This window comes from Excalfactoria chinensis, chromosome 2, assembly GCF_039878825.1.
Source record: "Excalfactoria chinensis isolate bCotChi1 chromosome 2, bCotChi1.hap2, whole genome shotgun sequence".
In the NCBI taxonomy this organism is placed as follows: Eukaryota; Metazoa; Chordata; class Aves; order Galliformes; family Phasianidae; genus Excalfactoria; species Excalfactoria chinensis.
In genome coordinates, this window is record NC_092826.1 from 94,513,890 (window position 1) to 94,535,879 (window position 21,990).

At 37.1% G+C, this 21,990-nt stretch overlaps 1 protein-coding gene across 3 annotated transcripts in view; it reads right to left on the reverse strand.

The window, feature by feature from the left end:
* POU6F2 (POU class 6 homeobox 2) overlaps nucleotides 1–21,990 on the reverse strand; it is a 306,544-nt gene that overhangs the window by 164,453 nt on the left and 120,101 nt on the right. For all 3 annotated transcript variants that reach the window (XM_072329370.1, XM_072329368.1, XM_072329369.1), the window contains exons 3-4: nucleotides 15,365–15,456; nucleotides 14,180–14,408 (exon numbers count right to left, since the gene is read on the reverse strand). In XM_072329370.1, the coding sequence (XP_072185471.1) occupies nucleotides 14,180–14,408; nucleotides 15,365–15,456 (321 nt within the window). The remainder of the gene's footprint in view (nucleotides 1–14,179; nucleotides 14,409–15,364; nucleotides 15,457–21,990) is intronic.

The window sequence follows — 21,990 nt, forward strand, 5'->3', positions numbered from 1 at the left end:
TTGTCTAATATTTCATTACAACCTTCCATAAGTTAATTTTCTTTCCACTGACCATGTAAATCACAAATCAATTTTCATTTAAAATGCCTGACTACAGATTGCTCCTGAAAGCTCAAAGCATATGCTTCAGTGAGCACTCCAACATTCTTAATGCACATTAGAAAAATGTTGTGGTTTTTTGAAAATCTTTTTAAAGGAATTAATTTTACATTAATGTCTGGCATGAGACCCAAGAAGTGGTACTTTTCCCTACCCTCTCTTACCCCATCTTTAAAAAGCAGATGCATTTTTGAAATGTAACTGCATGTAGAGCTAAATGTCTGTCATGACAATGGTATTAATTTCCAAACAAAAAATAAAATAAAATAAAATAAAATAAAATAAAATAAAATAAAATAAAATAAAATAAAATAAAATAAAATAAATCAGGCAAGAATATAAACTGCTTTAAATTTACAGAAAGTAGGTATAATTTCTTACAAACAAACCCTTACTTTCTATGGGAAAGAAGACAGAAAAGGAAGAAAAAAAGGAAAACCATTCACAGCCTAGTCGTTGTACTTATTTGAATCATATTTTTCCATATATTCTAAGTGTTTGTATACCTCAAGGTGTGGACTAAAATATATGAATACTGCTAACTTCACTCATGGAATCAGCCAACCTAGAAGCCAATGAGATATGCCTAAGAGACAAGCAAGATTTATATGAATTCCTAGAAAATACTGTGGAAATAGTATGATCCAAAACGTAATTTTTTTTTCTGTTAATTTGAACATGGCACTCTTCCTCTACAAATTTGTAGGCATAAGTTTGGCAAATCTGGGCTTGGGAATGGATTCTAAAGCTGTCTTTGCTACTGTCATCTTGAAAGCATTAGACAGTCATTACACTTCTTGCCCCAGCCTCCACATTACTAAACACTGAATGACTGAAGTGACTCTTTCAAATGTTAAAAGAGATCACATAAATGCCTAAGATGACAAATGCATAAGCATTTGCTAAGTCAGTAAGAGAAAGGGCTCGTCATGTGGTCATATTATGTGCTTTATAGGTGGACTTGATTTCCTCACATCAGGAATTTCTGTGATGTTTAATTTCAAAATGTTTTCACATGTTCTTGTCACTAGAGAATCTCAGCATCAAACCCTGAAGGAGCAACAGAGCAAGATGGTGTTGCAGGAGAAGGAAGAGCTCTGTCTTGGAACATGCAGGTATTATAATCTTTTCTAATGGCACGACCCTAGCTCACTGAAGATTAACGAACTGACGTAGCACAAGAGAAGAGAGCAATTTCTCCAGCTTTCTTTCCTTGTCTGAACTCATACTGAGGCCTACTTTTTAATTTTCTGTCTCTCTTTTCATTTACTGGAACATCCATATCTAACATCCACCATCCATACCTACCTCCACCTATGGAATCATCTTTCCATCTCTGAAGTATTCTTCCATGTTGTTTTGCATCACTCTGTCACAGCTGTTATACAAGACAGTATAGCTTTGAATCCCAACTTCTTGAAGCACTCTGACACTGGGATTCTTGCTTGGGGGTGATGGAGAAGGTGTCAGTTTAAATAAGGCTGAGTGCTCATGACAACTGAAAGTAGCTTTGCGTTATGTGGGACTCTTTCTTATAATGCAATGTGTCAGTGCTGACCACTGAAATGGGGGAAGGGAGATTCTGCTCTTGAGCAGTCCCTGCAAATATGGTATTGCCAAACTATTTGCAGGTTATGGTCAGCCAAACCCTAAGGGTCTTCACTCTGGGATTTTTAAAACTCAAACTCCCAAATGTGAATGGAGACTAAAACAGCACACTTCATGTGAACCTGCCTCACTTATATTGAATGTTGAGGACCTCTGGAACTGGCTTTGTGTGGCCATATCACAATCACCACTCAGAACTGACCACTTTCAACAACAGTGTGGGATTACTTTAAATATGAGGAGGTGAGGAGAAAAACACATTATCTAGGATGGATGCTATTCACAACAGTGAATTCTCCAAAAACCCATCTATTAATAGTAAGTGGAATCTTTATGGAGCAGACATTAGAAAAATATGTCCAGTACTCTAACTAGACTTCAAAAGTTAACTACTTTAGCTAAACAAAAGTGCAATTTATTGGATTATCTAGACAGAGAGGCCCACAAAAATATTTAATTTGGGATATACCTATATGTTGGCTCAGTTGGGTGGTTTACATTTGCCTGGCCAGACAGAAGGCTGTGCTTTTTGAGTTTTGCCTCACTTGTCTTTTTACTTTTCTTTTAATGTCTTTCTTTCAGTCACTGATAAATGCATCTAAAGATCAAGGGGTGTGCAGTTGAAGAGGGATCTCAATTACTTTGGCCAGAAAACACGTTAGATACTTGAGCATCTTACAATTAACTAGATCCTCTGCTCCTTTATATCCCTTTGGTTTTCAGAAATTTCTCTTCCAGAGCCTGGAGGAGGCTCCTGAAGCTCCACAGAGGCAGTAAAAGTAAGCATGTCTGCTCATGGGAACAAGCTGGGATGTGAAAAAGAAAATTCTAAAGGTGTATTAGAAAGAAAATGAAAGACTTCTCAAGAAAACCATGTACTCTACTGAGAATCTTTTCAACCACCCAAGTTTTCATGGATCCTGATTACTTCATGATGAGGAAACAAACATTCACAAACAAAACATATTGTTCAGGAAGCCTGCAATTCCACCATAAATCACACCCTAATAACTACAGAAATTCAGATTTATATGTCTAAAGGGTTATTTCAGTGCTTATGGGTAGTTTTATATACACATACATTTAGGTATTCCATTTTCAGCATTTTCCTACAATTACTAAACAGAACATTACGGCTGCTGGTGGCTAAAATCAAAGCTGAAAAGTTAAATTTAACTCTGCAAGTGCCATTGGTAGAATTATTTACAAAAAAAGCTACACAGCCCTCTACAACTTGGGCAGATGGTGCACTAGCATCTCTACCTGATCAACAGTGCTCTGAATCATCAGCAATATAGATTTTGCTTTTATTGCACGTACTAGTCATGAGTTACTTCTTTCTGTGCCACTAACACAGGTTTTAAGGCTATGTCAATATTAGCAAGTGATTAGATGCAGCACAAGTGGATCACTAGATGGAGACAGTTGATCCTGTATCCCTTTATTCTCCTCTACTTGCAGTTGAGGGTTCTTATTTTGGACTGCATTTACCCTGCTTTCTTGCACTGAATATATGATTCGTGAATATGTCCAAAGGCCCAACTGTGTCACAGGTGCCCAACCTTTTGACTTGTCCGGGCTGCACTGAGAGAAGATAAGTGATCTTGGGCCAGTGTTTTGGTTGTTGCTGAGTGATGGGTGTTTGCCTGAGGCTGGGCTCAGAAATTCACTGGGAAGAGCTGCTGCCATGATTGGAACAGGGCATGGCATGGGCCACATTACCAACTGTCCTGGGCTGCATGCAGTACTGTGGGATTCTCCACCTGGTTCTGCAGTGCCATTGGAGCAGAGCTTCTAGTTTAGCTTTCTCTAAAAAAAATCTGGTCTACACACATCAAAGTGACAAGGGGCAGATGGTGAAAAATGAGGATTCATTTCAAGTATGCACTACTGCTCTAAGCCAGAACTCTTTAGTAGATGCAGTCTACAATACAGTAAGATTTATTTTATGAACAATGGTTTACTCCTGCATTCCTCTACCACTTCGATAAAAAACTTTTCCCTTACTAATACCACAAAGTTCAGCTTTTTCAGCCTCAGTGTCTAATTACCACTGTGTCATTTTTGAAATGATCAGATCAGGAGAAAAAGAGAATGTAAGTGAAATGTGACTGTGTATAAATTGCGCTGTATTGGAAATCTCATCCCATTCTGTTATTTACTTTTCTCCAAGTAAGTTAATTTTATTTGTATAGGTATACATATAGATATAGATTAGATGTTACATTACAAAGCCACAAGGGTTCCTGATCTTGTTATCATGATGGTTGTCATAGTTTGTTTTGTTTTGCATGAGCAGGAGCTCATTACTGAGAGCCCTTGTCATTTACATTGACCAATGTCTTTTTAATGAAGCAATTCTGAAATGAATGGCAGGATATATATGCATTTCAGTTTAAATTCTACCTTGCTCCCACTGAAGTAAATGAGACTTCAAGACAAAGGAAGCTTTGTTTTTACAGGTACACTCTCTTCTCTTGTTCAGTATGCTTTTAAGGAAGACCAATGCTGATTTTAAAATCATTTTGTTTTCAGGCATTATTTCAGCTGGACTATTTGGCTACTCCGTGCACTAGGTTGCTTGCACAGTTATGCACTCCTAGGCTTAAAAGAAGCTATAATTTTTTGTGTTCCTTCAAGTGCAGTTGGATATTATAAGGCAAGCAGACAAGTCTCACTCTGTCCCAGTTAGCCAAAATGGGTATAGTTTGCTGTGCAGAAGAGGTGAACTAAAAACAAGTTTCACTGCTGGGGAGGGTAATAGCAGTACTGCTTTTGCATCAGTCCCCTGCCAGGCAATCCATAGACTGACACTGATGGTTGCTCTGGAGGGAGTCACTTACCCTCCAAGCTAGAGGTAAGATGCCAGATAAGGAATAGCCTGTAACAGGGGATTAAAAAAAGAGAGAAATCCAGGGGGAAAGATTAAGATAATTAACCCTTGTATATTGTATCTAACATAAATCCTATTGTCAGTATCTATTGTTCAAGTACCTGACAAACTTCTGTTTCTATCCTCTCAGTAAAAGCCTCCATCATATGGAAAGTTGTGTACCTTTCATGGTTTTATAATAAACTGGAAGTGAGTAACAGTGTGATATCAAAGGAAATAAAACTCCAGTTTCTATTGCTGCTGGGGTTGCCTTCTGAATGTGGCTTATACAATATTTCATCTGTGCTGACACCTTTCACTCTCAATTATTTGGCTGCTGTCAAAACAAATCAATCAAATTATAGCACAGTGTCTTCATGTTACCATTCCACTGCAAGTTAGCTGCATTAGCTTTGAAATATACGGAAGTATAAAATTTATCTCTATTATTTATTTAATACAACTTTCTCCCTTGTGAGCTATCTCACAAATACAGCAAACTCAAATTATCTGATGTCAAACATTGAATATATATAAATATCATCAAGAAATTGTAAAATAATGGCACTCATGGGAACAAAAATGCATAAAGATCCACTTGATAAGTCTTACACTTACAACCAACAATGTTCTTCTGACAAATGGAACAAATAGTATATGTTTTTAATTTTAGTTGCAACTGGCCAAGGTTCTCATACTAGATAAATGCAATTTCATAAGATACAACTTTGAAGTACTGTTCCTGCTAAAGTAGGGTAAAATAAATAAATAAATAAATAAATAAAAAAGATTTAAAGAAGAGATTTTGTTTGCAGTATAATGAAAAAAACTGGGTCTGAATATTTCTAAACATGCTGCAGTGCTAGGAGGGAAGCACTGTCTTCCTTTACAGTTCACAAACATTCATCTGGGAAAAGAAAGGCCAAAATCTCAAAGAGACTCTCTGAAAGTGATTGCTTCGTTCAAATTGCTAGACCTATCATTCTCAGAGAACATGCATAGAATTTGTTCTTGAGAGATATCACTATTTTAAAAATAAATAAAAGAATCAACTTTCAGGTTGCCAGTAAGTGAATTTCTTGAAAATGCACTACTGTCATTTTCTTGCTTTTTGGATAGGATGCATGTTCTGTTAAGAGCCGCATCTACTAGAATACAGGAACCCAGTTTACAACAGGTTTACCAACACCAGATATATATCTCTTTTTCATTTGTTAGAGTTGATATAATGGGAAATCAGTTACACAGTTAAAGATACGGGAGAGAATTTTTGACTTCTGAATAACTTTAAAGCCCAAAGTGGAATATTCAGGTCAGACAAAAGCAATCAGCACTAAACAGGGAAAGGGACTAGAGAAGTAGTATCTGAGAAAATAGAAAGTTATCAAAGAATTAGATTCTTTAAATTCAAAGCTTCAGTGCTGACTTGAACATGAATTAATTTATGGAGGTGAGATGAGAGGCTTGTTTTTATGCTGTAAATTTCTTTTCAACGTTGCATAATTTACAATAACTAAACATAAAAACAACGTGAAAGAAGAGTATGCAGAATACGCTAAATATATAGCTTATTAAATTTAAAAGCAATATTGTTCCTAACATGGGTAAGTAAATAAGCCCAAGACAGGCAAGACTCTTGGAATCTATACTGTGTTGGATCTGACTAATCTCAGAAAAAAATTCCAGTCCATCTGCTGGCTGGAAAAGGTTAATATAGGTCCCAAACGTGGAAAATTCCAAACACTGAAATCACTAGTAGGCCATAGTACCTTGCCACTGCCAATAGCCTGTTATAGGCCTGTGAACCAGAACAAACGTAAGAATTAAAAGTCTAATTAACCAAGATCTAAATATGTCTGAAGAGCAGTGATTTAAAGCCTCTTTTGTAGGAAATCATAGGGATGACTAACAACGCATTCACTTACAGGTGTTAAGAGTTCAAAAAAGGTGTGAATTATTTGCCCTCACATAGGATATCTGGGGTGGAGCAGAACACAAGCTTCCTTACTCTGCTCTCTACTGCATTTGCCAGAGCAACGGGCTTGTAAAGACAAAATGTTTCAGGAATGGATAAAAGCTTTAGGAGTCAGTGGCAAAATGCAACTGAAGCATGAGAATCTCCATGGATAAAGAATTCTACCCAAAGGACATGAAATTGCATAGACACCTGGAGAAGGAGGAAAAGACAAGTTTTACGTTCATCATTACTGATTTCTCACAACTTTTCTCAGGTGACAAGTGACAGGGCATGAGAAGGCCTCGAGATGTGCCAGGGAGGGTTTAGATTGCTTACTAAGAATTTCTTCTTAGAGAGGGTGGTCAAGCATTGGAATAGGTTACTCAGGGAGGTGGTGACATCCTCAACCCTGGGAATGCTAAGGGGATGGATGGTGTGGTACTAAGGGACATGCTTGTTGATGGGACTTGGCAGGTCAGCCTGGTGGTTGGAGGTGGTGATCTCGAAGTTCATTTTCCAAACACAATGATTCTGTGATGTCACCAGACAGATCCCGTTTCCATTTCTAAACAAATCTCAATAGCAGGCAGAATTTATGTGTTTAATTTTTGAAAAAGAAAAGGATGTTTCCTTTGTGTGCCACCGGTGGCGCAGCGGTAGAATTCCCGTTTGCAACACCAGGGGGCCCGGGTTCGAATCCCCCCCTGTGGAGCAGGGGGTAGAAGTGCCGCTCTGCTACACAGAGGGCTCGAATCCCAGGAGTTGGACTCGATGATCTCTAAGGTCCCTTCCAACTCGCACAATACTATGATACTATGATACTATGATGTTGTAAAACGTTTCAAAATTCATAATCTTTAAGACTGATCTTTAAGAAAGACACAAGTCACCTACAGAACTTACGATGAGAAAAAGATGCAAAAATTACAAGCGGAAGTATCAAAAAAGGACTGTGGTTCTGCAGACTTCAAAAACGTTTCATTAAAGGAACTGACTCCCAAGCCATTAACTTGTATGTTTCATGGATTCAAAATTCACACTATTAAAAGTGCCCATAAACCCAGTGGGTCAATAAAGACTTTGTTGTTTTTATGAGTCCCTAAATATATATATGCTTGATTAGAATCTCACAGGTCTATCATGAACACAAGTTTGTGTGCAGGGAGTTTTAAAAACATGAATCATAGGGATTTTATTAATACAAACACAACAGAAAAACAAAGGAAATTAAACCAGAAGGACTATAAATGTCTGACTTAAATCCACCAAGGCAAGGAAATTAAGAGAGAAGGCTGCAAATCCATCCTGGTAATCCTTCTACAGCTCACTGTATTGCAGTTAGGAGTCTTGGATCAGCATACAAGCCATAAATGCACATACCGTACAGATGTACCTATCTTTCTGCATGTGATCCACCAGTGCATACAGCATGTTTGCTACAATGCACAGGTGAGGAACAGATTGACAAACACCAGCTAGAACTTCTACTTGCATTCCCAATATCTTGGCTTTTGTAAGATTACAGTAAGTTAAGTGCTTAACATTATTGGAATGAGTTTTCTCTACATTAATTTAAATTGTCACGGTCTAAATTCAAGAAGAAGATTAAAGGCAAACAGGTGCAAAGTTATACTTTAAAAACAGCATTAAAATGCATCCATGTTCTGGTTGACAGAAATTTCATTTACAACCTTGCACACGGAATATTCCTGCCAGAAGTGCTATCAGTCTGAGTTAGAGCTAGGAGGGTAACTCATGCTGAATAAAGTGGCATGTTCCATAAATACCCGGGTCTTCGATACTAGCCATTCCACAATTTTTAGCCTAGTGACCATGCCTACTTAGAGGGCAGTTAACTAATACGTTTTTGGTGGAAAATTAGGAGAGGATCAGATGACTTCTGTCTTTCCCATCTGCTTCTTGTCATACAAGTTAGAAACACAGACCCTGCCAAAACTTGGCCTGCAAATAAGTAAGTGTGAACAGTTTGATTTCAGAATTTATATGATCTATATCGCTTCATTACTCCTTAATGATATTGCTCCATATCTATTAGTACTGAAAAATAAGCATATCTGTGTCTGTTTTGGGTGGAAATCAACAATGGAGCATACAAACTTTAATAGGCCTTTAAATTATGGGCACAATGCAATAAAATAAATTAAAAATTAAAACAACAAATAGTTAACACACTGTGAGTGATCAATAAACAACTAGTAGCTAATAAATCCCGAAACCTTTCACATTCCCTCTGTGAAGGCAGCAATTTGCCACTGAACAAGATAAACAATTAACAAGGGACCACATCATTCTCATAGGTGAAGCCTTGCACAATGGGGAAAAACACCACAAATGGAAAACCAGCCCACAAAGCTTCTCACATCTTTTCTCCCAAAAGCACGTTAAGTACCCTAAATTGTGTGTTTCCAGGCAAGTAGCTGGAGACACAAAACCTACTGCATTAGACCATCTTTAGGGATGTCTGCCTGTTACTTCAGCTCCTATACAGCACAGTCAGGATGGAATGCAGGTGTTAGACTGAGGAAGCCTGCTGCTAGTTCATAGGCATTTTGTGTATTCCACATCATGTTTAAGAATTTCTTTTACTTCTTTCCATGTACTGAGGTAAGGAGGCTTTTCTTAAAGGGTCATTAACCCCTTCTCTGTGTGAGAGAGCCCTTCACAGTCACTGTACTATGTGCAGCCTTTATTCAGTATTAGTGGATGTATGTTTGCTTTGAGGGCTTAATGAAATTGCTAGTGAGTGCATCTCCTTTTCTTGGTTCTTGTCATTCGTGTTCTGGTTATGTTCGTACACTGCAGAAGTACCTGGGAATAAACTATTCCTCTAAGTGAAACATCATTTTGATTATTACTGACATTGGTGCTCATTAAAATACATAAGTGAAACACTGCTTTTCTGTAGACTCTGAAAGCTATTTCATGTTACTTGAAGGGGAATACAAATGAATAGGGACTGCATCACTTTAGTTAAAAGGGGAAAATGTTCTAGAAACCAGAATTTGGACTCTAGATCAGTAAGCAATTGAGTCTTGTAGTTTATTTATTTATTTTTGTCTCTTTTTTGAGTTTCATCTCTCTGACATCCGATTTTTAAGGTCTGTGTACACAGTCAAGAGGAGAAAGAACACATTTACTTTATCTGTTGCTCAATTAATGATTCAAGTCTATGTTCAGAAGAAACAAGATCCAATAAATGCAAACAGTATGTTTTTGTTACCATTATGTCTTTAACTAACATTAATTTTGGCTAATCATATTTAAAAAAGGAACTTTCTAATTTTTTCTACTGCTATCTACTGTTACCCATATCAATTTATTTGAACAGCTGTTACCTAGCTGTCAAGACATTTAATATAGTTCTCCTTCCACTGTATAGTAGCTAAAATGTGATTGGCTGCTGTTTAAATAATGTAATTTAATTATTTTACTTTTTCATCCACGCAATGTTTTCTTTCAGCACCAAAGCCTTTCTCTAATGATTTGGGGAGATAGTTTCTTCTCATTTCTTTCAGAACTCAAGACTGAGAAACTCTGACTTGGAAATAAATTATTGATGCCCACTTTAAGAACAGTAAAATGTGTATTGAAAATAAAACATGCAAATTTTCCATGTCATGAAACTTGTTGATTTATTTTGTTTTATTTATTTTGAGGTTCAAGTACCATACAAACACTGAAGTCTAAAACAATATTGTCCCACTGTTATACTGTGTGCAATATATTTGGGCCAGCCATTATGGAGAGACTCAAATTCTGGCCCAGATAGCACAGGTAGCTAGCATTGAGCTGGCAGATGACACAGAGCTAGTTTCTTCTTGTTTCCAACATGCCTACCATATTAAAAGGATAGCTAAAATAACATTAACATTTTAGCTAAGAATTCCTTGGCTGTCATGAAAAACTGAATGAAATGAGAGAACAGAATGAAGACATCAACTTTTCAACACAGAATCAAAAGGGATAAAAAATCTTCAGAAAACATGACAAACCAGACTCTTTTCCCCCAGAATAACTTTCTGTTCAGATACACAGAAATACTGTGATCTCAAAAAAAGCAGATGGACTTGAGGAAACAGTACCTTTCTACAAAAAGCAGCTTCCAGACATTACTGAATACTCTAAGAATCTTCCCCTAGCAAAATCATTGAGAAGGATAACCAAAACTGGAAAACAAACTCAGAGGAATCCAACCCGGCAAAGGAGCTGCAGAAACTCAAACTATTCAGCTCAGATGTTTTTTTTCTCAAAGATGGAAAGGTGCACAGTGATAAGTACCTGCTTGGATGATGAGAGGAAAGCTAGAAGTGTTTTTTGCATTAGCTGACAGACAGGCCAAGAAACAATGTGTTAAAACAATGGGCAGGGTACCTATCTCCCTTCCCACACTATTGCTATGGTGACACCTCCTGATTTTTGCTGTTTAAAAAAAGCACCAGTGGGCTCCAGCTATAGTTCTAAAAATTGTGAGAGCAAAACAGGTTTGTAAATGTGGCTGGGAATAGGGACCACAACTTCCTTGAATGGTATTTGATCTCTTACCTTCTGTAGTTTTTGTGGATTCCAGTAAAAAGTTATGGTTGTTGATTTTATTGTTTTCTCCAAATGACTGTTGGTGGCAAGCCAATGTTCCATAGGTGAATTTGTGCTATGTTCAGAGACCTCTGTTTACTCTAAAGCATACAGCTGTATTTGCCACCAACCTCCTCGCATCTCAGTATACTGTATTCTTCACATATTCTTTGTACTTGTGAAATCTGTTTAATAGGAGCTTATAAAAGAGTATTTTTGTGCATGTGTCCAAAGTGAAAATTTACACATTCATATTCCTCCTGTCTACACACATTTAACTAACTTGCTTAGAGAGTGTGAATAGTGCAGCAGTGTGTATGACAAAAGACAGTGTAGTGACAGAATAATCAAGCATATATAAAGTTTTGAAGCAGGCTTATAATATAATTGTCTAGTCTCTGATGCCAAAAAAAATTCCTATTTACTTAGTGGTGGATCAGGCCCATACAGCAACTGAACAATTCAACACAAATACATTAAGGAAAAAAAAGAAAAGAAAATTACTTATAGCCAATTGATAACTGAAGATAAGGAATTTCACTGAATAAGTCATATTGTGTGAGTAATTTCTCTATTATTAATCACGCTGTTCTACCAGTGTCTTGAATTTTTAAAGGAACTCCTGTTTTCTCTTTCCAAATACTTAATGTATCTCCTCTATGAATTCTATCATTGAATGCTTTTTTCTTCTCAATTCACAAGCAGTGGTTTTCATTTTTCACCCATTCATCTTGAAATGAAATGATCCCAAGCAAGAGCTTTGTGAGAAGAAAATCAGCTTCACACAAAAATTAGTGGAATTATCTGCATTAAAGCATTCTGTCACATCAAAGATTTTCTGAATTTCTACATTATTCTGTACGATGTCTTCTGATTTACCTGGCTTTGGCTAGTTTGAGATGAAGATTTTACTGATGAGAGAACAAAACTATAGAAGAACCAGCCCAAAGAAGCTTTTGACATCTACGTTTCATCGCACTGAACATTCAGGGGCAGCAGATGTTACAAGAATGGGAGCAATAAGACAGGCTGGAAAACAGCATGCAAACATGTCCCCCAGTCATCTATTTTGACAGTGCCACACAGATAGGTTTAAAAGAGAAGAAAGTTGAAGAATACGGTTTGATTTTGCCCACAGGGCATGAATTACCAAAGCTGCTTGGAGCAAATGCTACTATAACTACAAAAAAAAAAACTGTCATAAAAAAAAAGAACACAGATTCTTTGATTATCTTGCAAATAATCATGAAAAACATGGACCACAAATCAGTCACTGATCTGATGATATCACACAGCTATTTCTGTTGTCAAGAAACAAAGCATTATCATCCTACTCTTGGGAAGTTATGAGGTGCTTACAGGAACATGAGGAGAGAATGGAGAAGTATACAAACAGCAAAGCCAGTAACTTAATTAATGGCTGTTGTTACTTTTGGGTACTTCATGGAAGATATGATTGCCTACACCTCTTCCTGATGACCCAGTAAGTCCCTGTTTAAACCCACACTTCTACCTACTAGTAAAGATTAGAGGAAAACCTTTCATCTGTTAAAGCCATTCATCACATTTATTTGGCAGCAGAGTTGCACCTTTTAGCTAGCAATTACACACCCCCGGATAAACTAAAGAGCAAGGGTTGCCAGACTTAATCCCTACCAGCTTTGCAACACAGGGCAAATAAATGATGTAAGAACCGCACGAGCTTATTTTTATTTATAATACTACATACGCAGCAGCCATAACCTGGAGCACTCCAGTATAGAAGGGTACACTTTTATAATGCCTGTTTCTTCATTAAGATTTCATCATCCACCTATACTGAAAAGCCACTTCTCCTTCACTTTGTTATATCTGTTTTTACCCGCTTCTGTTCCTGCATTATTTTTTTAATCTCCAGTTCCCTACTTTACATGCACTCTCAAATTTTAAACAAGCAAAATTTGTGCATTAGTGTGTCCTTTTCATCTATGATTTATGAATGACAGGTTCTTCGGTGCAGCTTAATGGTATGAGAGAGACATTATTTTAAACATTAAAGTGAAAACCATTTACAACTATGATAAGAGAGGTCTGTTGACATTAAACTTTAAAACATGCACAAGGTAAAGGCAAGCAGCTGTTCCAACAGGTGAGAGTTTGTACAGGAGTTTGTTCAGCATATGAGCTGTGTCTTCCTTTGCTCTGTTTCACAACCTGTAGGATTTGGTGCTTCAAGCCGTGCATCATATAATCAACAACAACACACAGTACAATCACCTGAAAAGTACTTAGGGTGCAGTGCAGAGCATTCACTTAATAAAATTAATATTTTGTCCAAGGAAAACTTTCTACTGCTTATTTCAGCAATAAATAATCAGAGAAAGAAACAAACTTTTTCAAAAAGCTAAAGTTGTATTTTGATATCACTTGCCCACACCTCTATTACTTAAATGTGGACTGTCACTTATCACCTTCTTCCATTGACAGCCAAACTTTGCCTGAGAAGCAACCAAAATAATAAGTAGTAAATAAATATGCATTTTATTTCATACGTGTTTCATACATGTTTGTACTGTTTCTAACAGCATTGAACACTAAGGTAGAAGAGATACCTGGTGTCTCATTGTACAGTTGTACAACCAAGCTCCACCCCTTCCAGGAGCACAGATGAATTACCTTCACCTGTGCTCCCGCAGCTGACTCATTGCTTGTCTCAGATGGTCAATCAGAGGTTCAGGCTGTGATCAACAGTATCCCATACACTCATAAAACTTCTTTTCAGTCTGAGTTTAGACAATACGGAGACTACAGTAGATATCTTAAGACAGAACTGTTGCAAACATGGCACTGCTCAGACAGTGAGAAGGTAGTAAGGCAGAACCTTACTGATAAAGCAGGCCTCCCACAGTAAGAATGAGAATGTGCATCCCGGACAGTAGAGGCAGCTAAACGAGGAAGCTTTAATTTTATGATAGGAGCATTTTAAAAAGTGATTTTAATGCAATACTCTGTATTTAGTTGCCTCTATTCACTCAAAAGACTCAGCCAGAACAATGCTAAACACAACTTACCTTGTAGATTTTGCAATGGCAAAGTCATAATGCCTCCTGCTGCAGCTGCTGCTACCAGTCCTTGGATGTTTGTGAGATTTGCTGTAGGTAGAGTTAGGACCAGTCCTTGTTGGCCTCCCAGCTGCCCAGCCATGTTGAAAGGAATAAGAATCGGTTGATTCAGGGCCGGAGTGCCTCCTGGCATCACCCCCGCTACTGCTGAGGCTAACTGTTGGGCTGTCAGTAATGGCTGTAATGAAACACAGACAGCAGCATGCCTATTTTACCATGCATATAGCTCAGTGGTACACATTATTGCTTCTTCTGTTTGGGATCCTTCGGTGTTGCAGTACAAACACGCGCTTCTTCCAATACCTCAAAGCATGCATTCTTACCAACCCCAAAAGCATTGCCAGACATTTCAGACTGAAACTATAACCCATATTGCCATGCAGCACCATAGCAACTTGAGTTAAATTGGAAAATTTATTACACATGCACTGACAACAATTCACGAGCACAAGAAGGCCAAACTCAAGTCAGCTCACAAATATCTGAATGCTAATATTTCCCAAATTTTTCCAGTTGTACAATGATTGGTAAGAGCTGAAGGCAGCAATTGCCAGCAATTACCAGAAGCTCTGTAGACCAAGCAGGATGCAAAACTGTCTCGTGAAGTGGAAGAACATTAAGTATCTTCTTATAGTTGAACTTTGATAAAGCTATGAAGTGATATGGAAAACTTTTTAAAAGGATTAATGGAACAATGCTATTATGCTTACATTTTGCTGTAAAGAAAATAAATATCTGCCATAAATGATTATGAAATGCCTTTGCTAAAGGAGGAGCTGTGTGTGACATGCAGAACTGCCAGAGCCAACAAGGTTACATTAATATTGCACTAGCTTTTTAATATTAAATCATGACCTGTATTTCAAAAATAACTTATATAAGAAGTTCAAAGAATTTAACCTCCTAAACATACAAAGCTGCTTACATTTATTTTAAGAAAACATATAAAAAGCTAGTCCTTTGAAATACCTTTTAAAGCATACACAAGGTATAACCACGTTCCATTTTTGTAACACAGAATGCAGCCAAACAGAATCAGATTTTCTATATTACACAGATAAAAGATGATCAATCACAACTATTAATTTTTCACCAAATTGCATGCCTCAGTTAGTCAAAAGGAAAGATACTGACCTGAGGCCCAACAGGGAATGAAGGATGGGACTGACTGGGTTGGTGCTGGTCACCTGGACTTGTATCAGACAGCACCGTGTTTCCTCTGGCCTCTAGAATTCAAAGAGGAAATCGACTTTAATATCAAGCTCAGGGACTGGCACATTATCTTCTACTCTGATGTCACATAACATCAAGCTGAAAATGACATGTTAAAGTGCTTTATCAATAACTCAAGCACTCAAATCACTTATCAGCTGCATAAATTATGCTAACATTCATTCAGAACAGCCAACTCATTCAAGGAGATACAAAAATCTGACAGCAGTGAAACTGAAGCTATCATCAACCCAGCTAATGTGGGTTGCATTATACATCAATTTACATACAGTACATGAGCACTCCGCTTGTGTGGGAACTGCATTTTCTATGCTTAGATGAGCATCAGCCTTTCTAATTTCTGAAGGCAAAAATTATCTGAAAAGCAATCAAGTCACATTTATTTGTATCTTAATAAAGTCTTTTCTTTTGCCGCTTACTGAGGCAGAAAAAACTATGAAGCACAACAAAAAGTCATTATGAAAAGTAAGAGCAAGTATGTTTCCAAATGACAGCTATTTCCCTTGTTTTCTAAATTGCATATGGGGGGAGAGCAAAATTATGTGAAGCCAAGGCTTTTCACCATTTATTAAATTGATCAATACCCAACAGTCAAACTGTATTCTGGGCATTAATGACTTGCTAAGCACAGAACAGAGTCCAGCCCTACTGGATTTCGCTGAAGCCTGCAAAACAAAAGAGAAAAGGGAAAGGAAAAATGCCCTATCAGTAGCAACAAATCACCAAGACGTTTTCAAAACTAAGTCCATATCTTCTGTTTCCGCCAGGTGTAGGACTTGCATTGATTTACAAACTTTTTCAGCACTGATGGCAAGATCAGGACCACATTTTCCTTTGAAGCTGAAAGACTGGCAGCGAGCATCAGAAGTAGCTGCAGGACTACTTTGGTCTTTTAAACAGAAAATCCTGGCAGTGACTTACGTTTCCTGGTTAGTATGATAGCTTTTATTTTTTTAGTTATTTTCTGATGTGTGGATGAAATCCCATTCTGAGTAAAACTTAACAAGATGCTCTTTACCAATGTTTGTCCTATGAATAGCAAGTGCAAGACAATTCAGAACCAGTTTATTGGTGCACCATGGTGTGCTCAGGAAAAAGGATATGGTTCTGTCATACTTATAAATTTTAAAGAGGGTATTATCAGCTCATTTAAAACAAATTCTTCTATATATTCTCCAAGGGGACAGGCTTATAAATAATGGAAATGTGAAAAAATACCTCAGCACATTAAGGTACAAATAAAATTGACTGCTACATATTATTCAATTGACTTCTATCTCTACAGCAAGGTGTCAATCATAACAGCATTTTAGAATAGGATTAAACAATAAGTGTGCAGACTTATGCGGAAATCAGAAAATCTGATTAATTTGTAATATATTTGTGTGGTCTCAAAGTCAGAAATGGACACTGCTTTGGGAATACTTACAAACATTCTATTGAAATATCTGATTTGGAAGTAATAAAAACACACAGATTTGCTGACATTTTATAAAGTGAATTCTGTAAAAATATGCTTGGCATTTTCATGACCACAGTGATTTAATAATGAGAATTATATGACCTACTATAATTGGTGAGCATGCCAACAAATACCTAATAACATGCAAAAAAAGATCAAATCACAAAATTGTTATGTGCAATTTACTCATCTGAGTTACCGGAGAAGAAAAATGTAACTAGATATGTGAGACTTGATGAAAACAGTTTCTTTCAAATGCATTTCAGTCCTAGTCTTGCTGCCATCCCTAAGACCAAAAGTAGGTTTTCTTCAGTATGGACTCCTCCTGTACATGATAAGGTGCTGCGTTACTATATACAATTTTACCTTAAGTAATTTCCACATAATATTATAGGGTTTTCTTTTAATCTTCTCATTACAGCTTATGTATGAAGTAATATTAGATCAAAGACTCAGTACCAATGAATATATCACTCCCCATTAAGATCAACTCTTACAAATCAATTTTGTTTATGCAATTTTAAGGGCAGAGAATTTTGTCTTTGCATGTGATTTAGTTAATACTAAAACAAGATCTTGCTAATCTTTCATGTCATTAAATTACACTATGAAAGCTCCGAGACAAGAGCGAATCTGGAGTCAAATATTTACCAGAATTAGATTTTGTTGCAATTACTATAGCTTGAGCTCTCAGAAAATAAGAAGTTCTGAAGGAATATGCCTGTGCTACAGTATTTTTTCATGGTACAGCCAAGAACCACTGTTTTTTGTTATCCATACCCTAAGGATTTTGCAATATTCCATCTCACAAGCTGCATGTTGTATAAGTGGGTTATACAGAACCATAAAGCCAAAATGAATTGCATTCCTTTCCTTTCACATTGTGCTAATTGGAATCACCTGGGATTACATTCTTTTCATATGGTCACTCATTGCAGATGATATATCTTTTAATTCCACTGATTGAACTCTCTGCCTGCTTCTTTTAGCTCACTTCACACACGAAGCAGGCATCTCGGTAAAACAGTACACACTTGCACATGCCTTAATGTGGTCTTAGATATAACCCTGTATGAAATTATGCATGCCGTATTCTCAAAATTCTCACATTTCCTCTCATAATCGTGTCTCATACTTTATGTGTTCCTCGTAATATACCTCAGATATTCCTTATACACTTACAAGGTACTTAGGCCTCTTCCAATCCACCTTCTACAAAACCATTCAAATCCTTTATTTCTTTTATTTCTTTTTTTCAAGAAAAGCAACCTGCCAAGCTGTCAGTAAACGGAATAGCAAGAATTTTGGAATTGAGTTCTGTTGCATTGCACAAAGCAACAGCATTTGTTCTTTACTGCATATGGTCTTCAGTGAGAACCACTGGTCAGAGCTGCCAGAAAGCAAAGTACAGCACAAAACCCTGGTAGAAGGCTACTTTTCCCTTTCTATCTAATAATGCTAATGGGCTGGATCCCTATGAGTTCCAGAAATCCAAAGAACTGGGAAGAGTGCTCCATCTCATGTACTGTTACAGATTCACGGACTCATTGCTGCTCAGTTGGAAAAAATCCTTCTTAAGACTACTGGCCTAACCTGGCAGCGTGTGAGCCCTTGCATTATTTTCCCCTCAGCATTCCCACTTTGATTTGGGAGCTCATTAGTTCCAGATGCTAGAATGACCTCTGCAGGTAGATTAATTCCACTGTCTAAATTCCACTCCCTACTAATTAAAAAAAAGACTCTCAGAATCTAGCATAGATTTTCAACTTGCCCATACACAGACTGTCACCTTGTGCTGGACAGCCCTCTAGTGCTGTGCAGTCTTTTATCTACAATGGAATTGCAGCACTGGGAGGTTACCAGTGACACCCTTCATTTCTCAACCAGGCTTTGGAGATGGTGTTCTCATTACACCCATTCTTGCTGGTGAACCTGGGGCAAGGGGAGGGCAAGAGGTAACTCTCCTTAACACCCTACGCAGGGAAAGGAAGCTGAGACTTCTTTGCTTGTAACTGAGAGTTGCCTACTTAGCCCAGCTCAATGAGCTGGCTCAGTACTGCCACAGGAAAAGATAGGTGAGCTACTGCTATTTCTGCATGACTGTAGACAAGGTTTTAATATTTAATAAGCAGCATTCATCATATGTGATTCATCATAAATTAATTATAAATTATATAATACATACATTCACCTCTCATCCCACCAAGGGACTGAGAGGGCATGACATAATAAAAAATTGAAGTGCACTGTAAACATTGTAAAATAATCCTCTTAAAATAATTTATTATTTGAAATAAAACTAAGTAAAAGAAAGGCAGTCCTTATCTCCCCATATTAAAAAAGAAAATAAAATTGCCAAAAGCAAGCAAAACCCTTGTTTAACAACACATAGCTTGAAAATGTGAAAGTCACATAAGGAAAGTCAGAAAGCAAAAAACTCCACATCCCAAGGCCTCTGAACATAATGTGAAATCGCAACTGTAAAAGCACTACATATAACCAAGCACTTTCTTTCATTGTGTTTTGTACACATCTTTAGCAGACAAACTGGTAACTGAGGTCCAAACACCTTTATCTCAGTGCCCCCTTACACAAAGGAGGAACCACTCCAAACCCCTTTCACTGATGTAGAAACTCAGGTCCAGATGCTCAAATCAACACAGTTTAGGCACCCAGATCTCTTCAGCTGTAGTCATATGGTTCAGGAAACTCTTAAACTCAGCTCCAAAGCTCACTCAAGCCAATGTTCAAAGAGCAGCATGGAGCTAACCTCAGCATGTCATCTGGACACAGCTAATTTCTTGTGGTCTTCAAGAAATTAATTCAACATCAATGTGTCTTGTGTTTGTATTGGAACTGGGGAGACACTGAGCTATCCCTCTCTAGTATTCAGAGCTTTGAAAAACAAGCAGAATCAAATACAATAATAGCAGTAGTCAAAAGAATATATAAATCCTACTGAAATAACAATTTAAGCAAATATTTTAAATGAATCAAAATTACTATAAGAATAAGACATTACAAACAGAAGTCCATATTATATTAAAATTGTTAGATACAGTTCTACAATGTCACATTAAATTACTTGTGTTTACCTCTTAGTAGCTGTATCAATAAGAAATCAAGAATAGACTTTTTTCTTCCTCATTGAGCCAATTCACATTAAAGATTCACGTTTAAGAACGAAATCATGAAAGTGAGAATACTGCCTGTGAGAAAAAATAGTCTCATATTTTAAAAACCAATAATCTCACTGTCTGAGTAACTAACATAGCTGCATTTAGATCATAAGCTGCATTAGCAGGGAAGAAAAAGATAACTTTCTGAAAGAAATGTAATTGACTGGTAATATTCAAATTATCAGGTACTGCGAGTAGAAGTCCATCATTTCTGATTAAAGTAACTCAGCTCTTTCTAGAATGTGCTCTTAATTGTCAGCAATTGTAGCAGAAACAATCCTGCTGACAAAATTCAGTAGCAGAAGGAAGAAGATGCAGCTGATAATGATAAAAACCAACATTCACTCCAAACAATCCTCATTCTGTCACAAAGCACCAACTGCAGCTCTTACTTTCACTGTTTTCCTGCTGCCTCAGAGTTGGACATGTAGATAGAAAGCCCTTCCAAACAACCCCATCAATACTAAACAGATTACAGCACAGAAATTCACAAACAGATCTACATTTTACTGTACTCGGGGAATATAAAATAGAGATTTTAGACTGAATTTGCTTTAAGGTGGCATTATATTACAGTTATGAGTGGAAATATTCCTGTTAACAAAGGAAACCAAACTCAGAAATGCAATGAGATTAATGAATCACCCATTGAAGGTCTGTATTCAAGCATGGACTTCTCATATTTAATTCAGTAGTCAGATAGTTGTCTTCTTCCAGCCCATGGCTGAGATGCAGCATATAATTCACTCTTCTGGATTCCATCAAACTTCTCTATATATCAAGTTAATCCACAGCTCAGTACGCAATTCACCTTTTCCTGCTGACCTCTGCTTCAGATCCTGAGCTTTTATTTTTAGGAAGTGATTTCAGCCTCACAAAGAAAACCAAACACTTGGAGATTGGGGTCTGTGCAGAGTTACCATCAGCAGTTGTTAACTCTGAAACCTAGCAACGTTACAACTATTTATTGCTGATCATTTTAGTAAAACAGCTGAATATTGTGATTGTCTTTCACAATGTCAATTTTTCTGCCCTGTCTCAACTTACATAACTTCAGCTTGACTTGTAATTTTTCCTTATTTAACGGACAAAAAACCTAGTTTACCTTTGAAAACATTTATGGTATGATAAGGAAACACCATATTGATCTATCATATTGACATATATGTCAATACAGCATCTTGTATAGAACAGCTAAAAAACCTGCCTTTAAGATAGATTGAACTAGACAGCTGAATGAATAGAGCAGATTTGCTTTACTGACTGTATCATACAGTACTTAAGTAAGTAAAATCCTACAGTTTTTTACTTATCTGAAACTGCCACACAGTTGCTACAGCAAAGCTACCAAAATTACAGCAGAGCTCAAAATCAGCCTGCCAGCAGTGCACTAAACCTTGCCTTTCTCTGGTCCCTAGGGATATTTACTCCTAAAGGATTGTCTCTGGGATGACACAAGCTAGCTGAAATCACTGTGCTCATTACCCATATATACTCAGAGCTTAGCTTGTATTTACACACCTGAATCTTTCTGGATCAGCACTGATAACATTAAACCACCACAGCTGTTTATAATGAAAATTAAGCTATTAAAGTGATTCATTTTATAGAGGACTTCTTATGGGCAACCACCATATTTACCACCAAACAAAAAAACTACAATAATGTAAAACTCCAATTTTGCCAGCTGCCTTAAATTTTTCTTCATGTCTTTAGTTTTGTTCCTCTTTCATTGTCTTATTTTTATTTCTTTCTTCTTTACTCAGTTAAATAAATAATCTTACTGGCGTTGGTGTGAATATTCTTCCACTTTAGAGACTTTGTGTGAGAAAAGGAGCGTAGCTACTGCAGAAAAAGGGAAGGAATATAATTGCAGAAGTGTATTC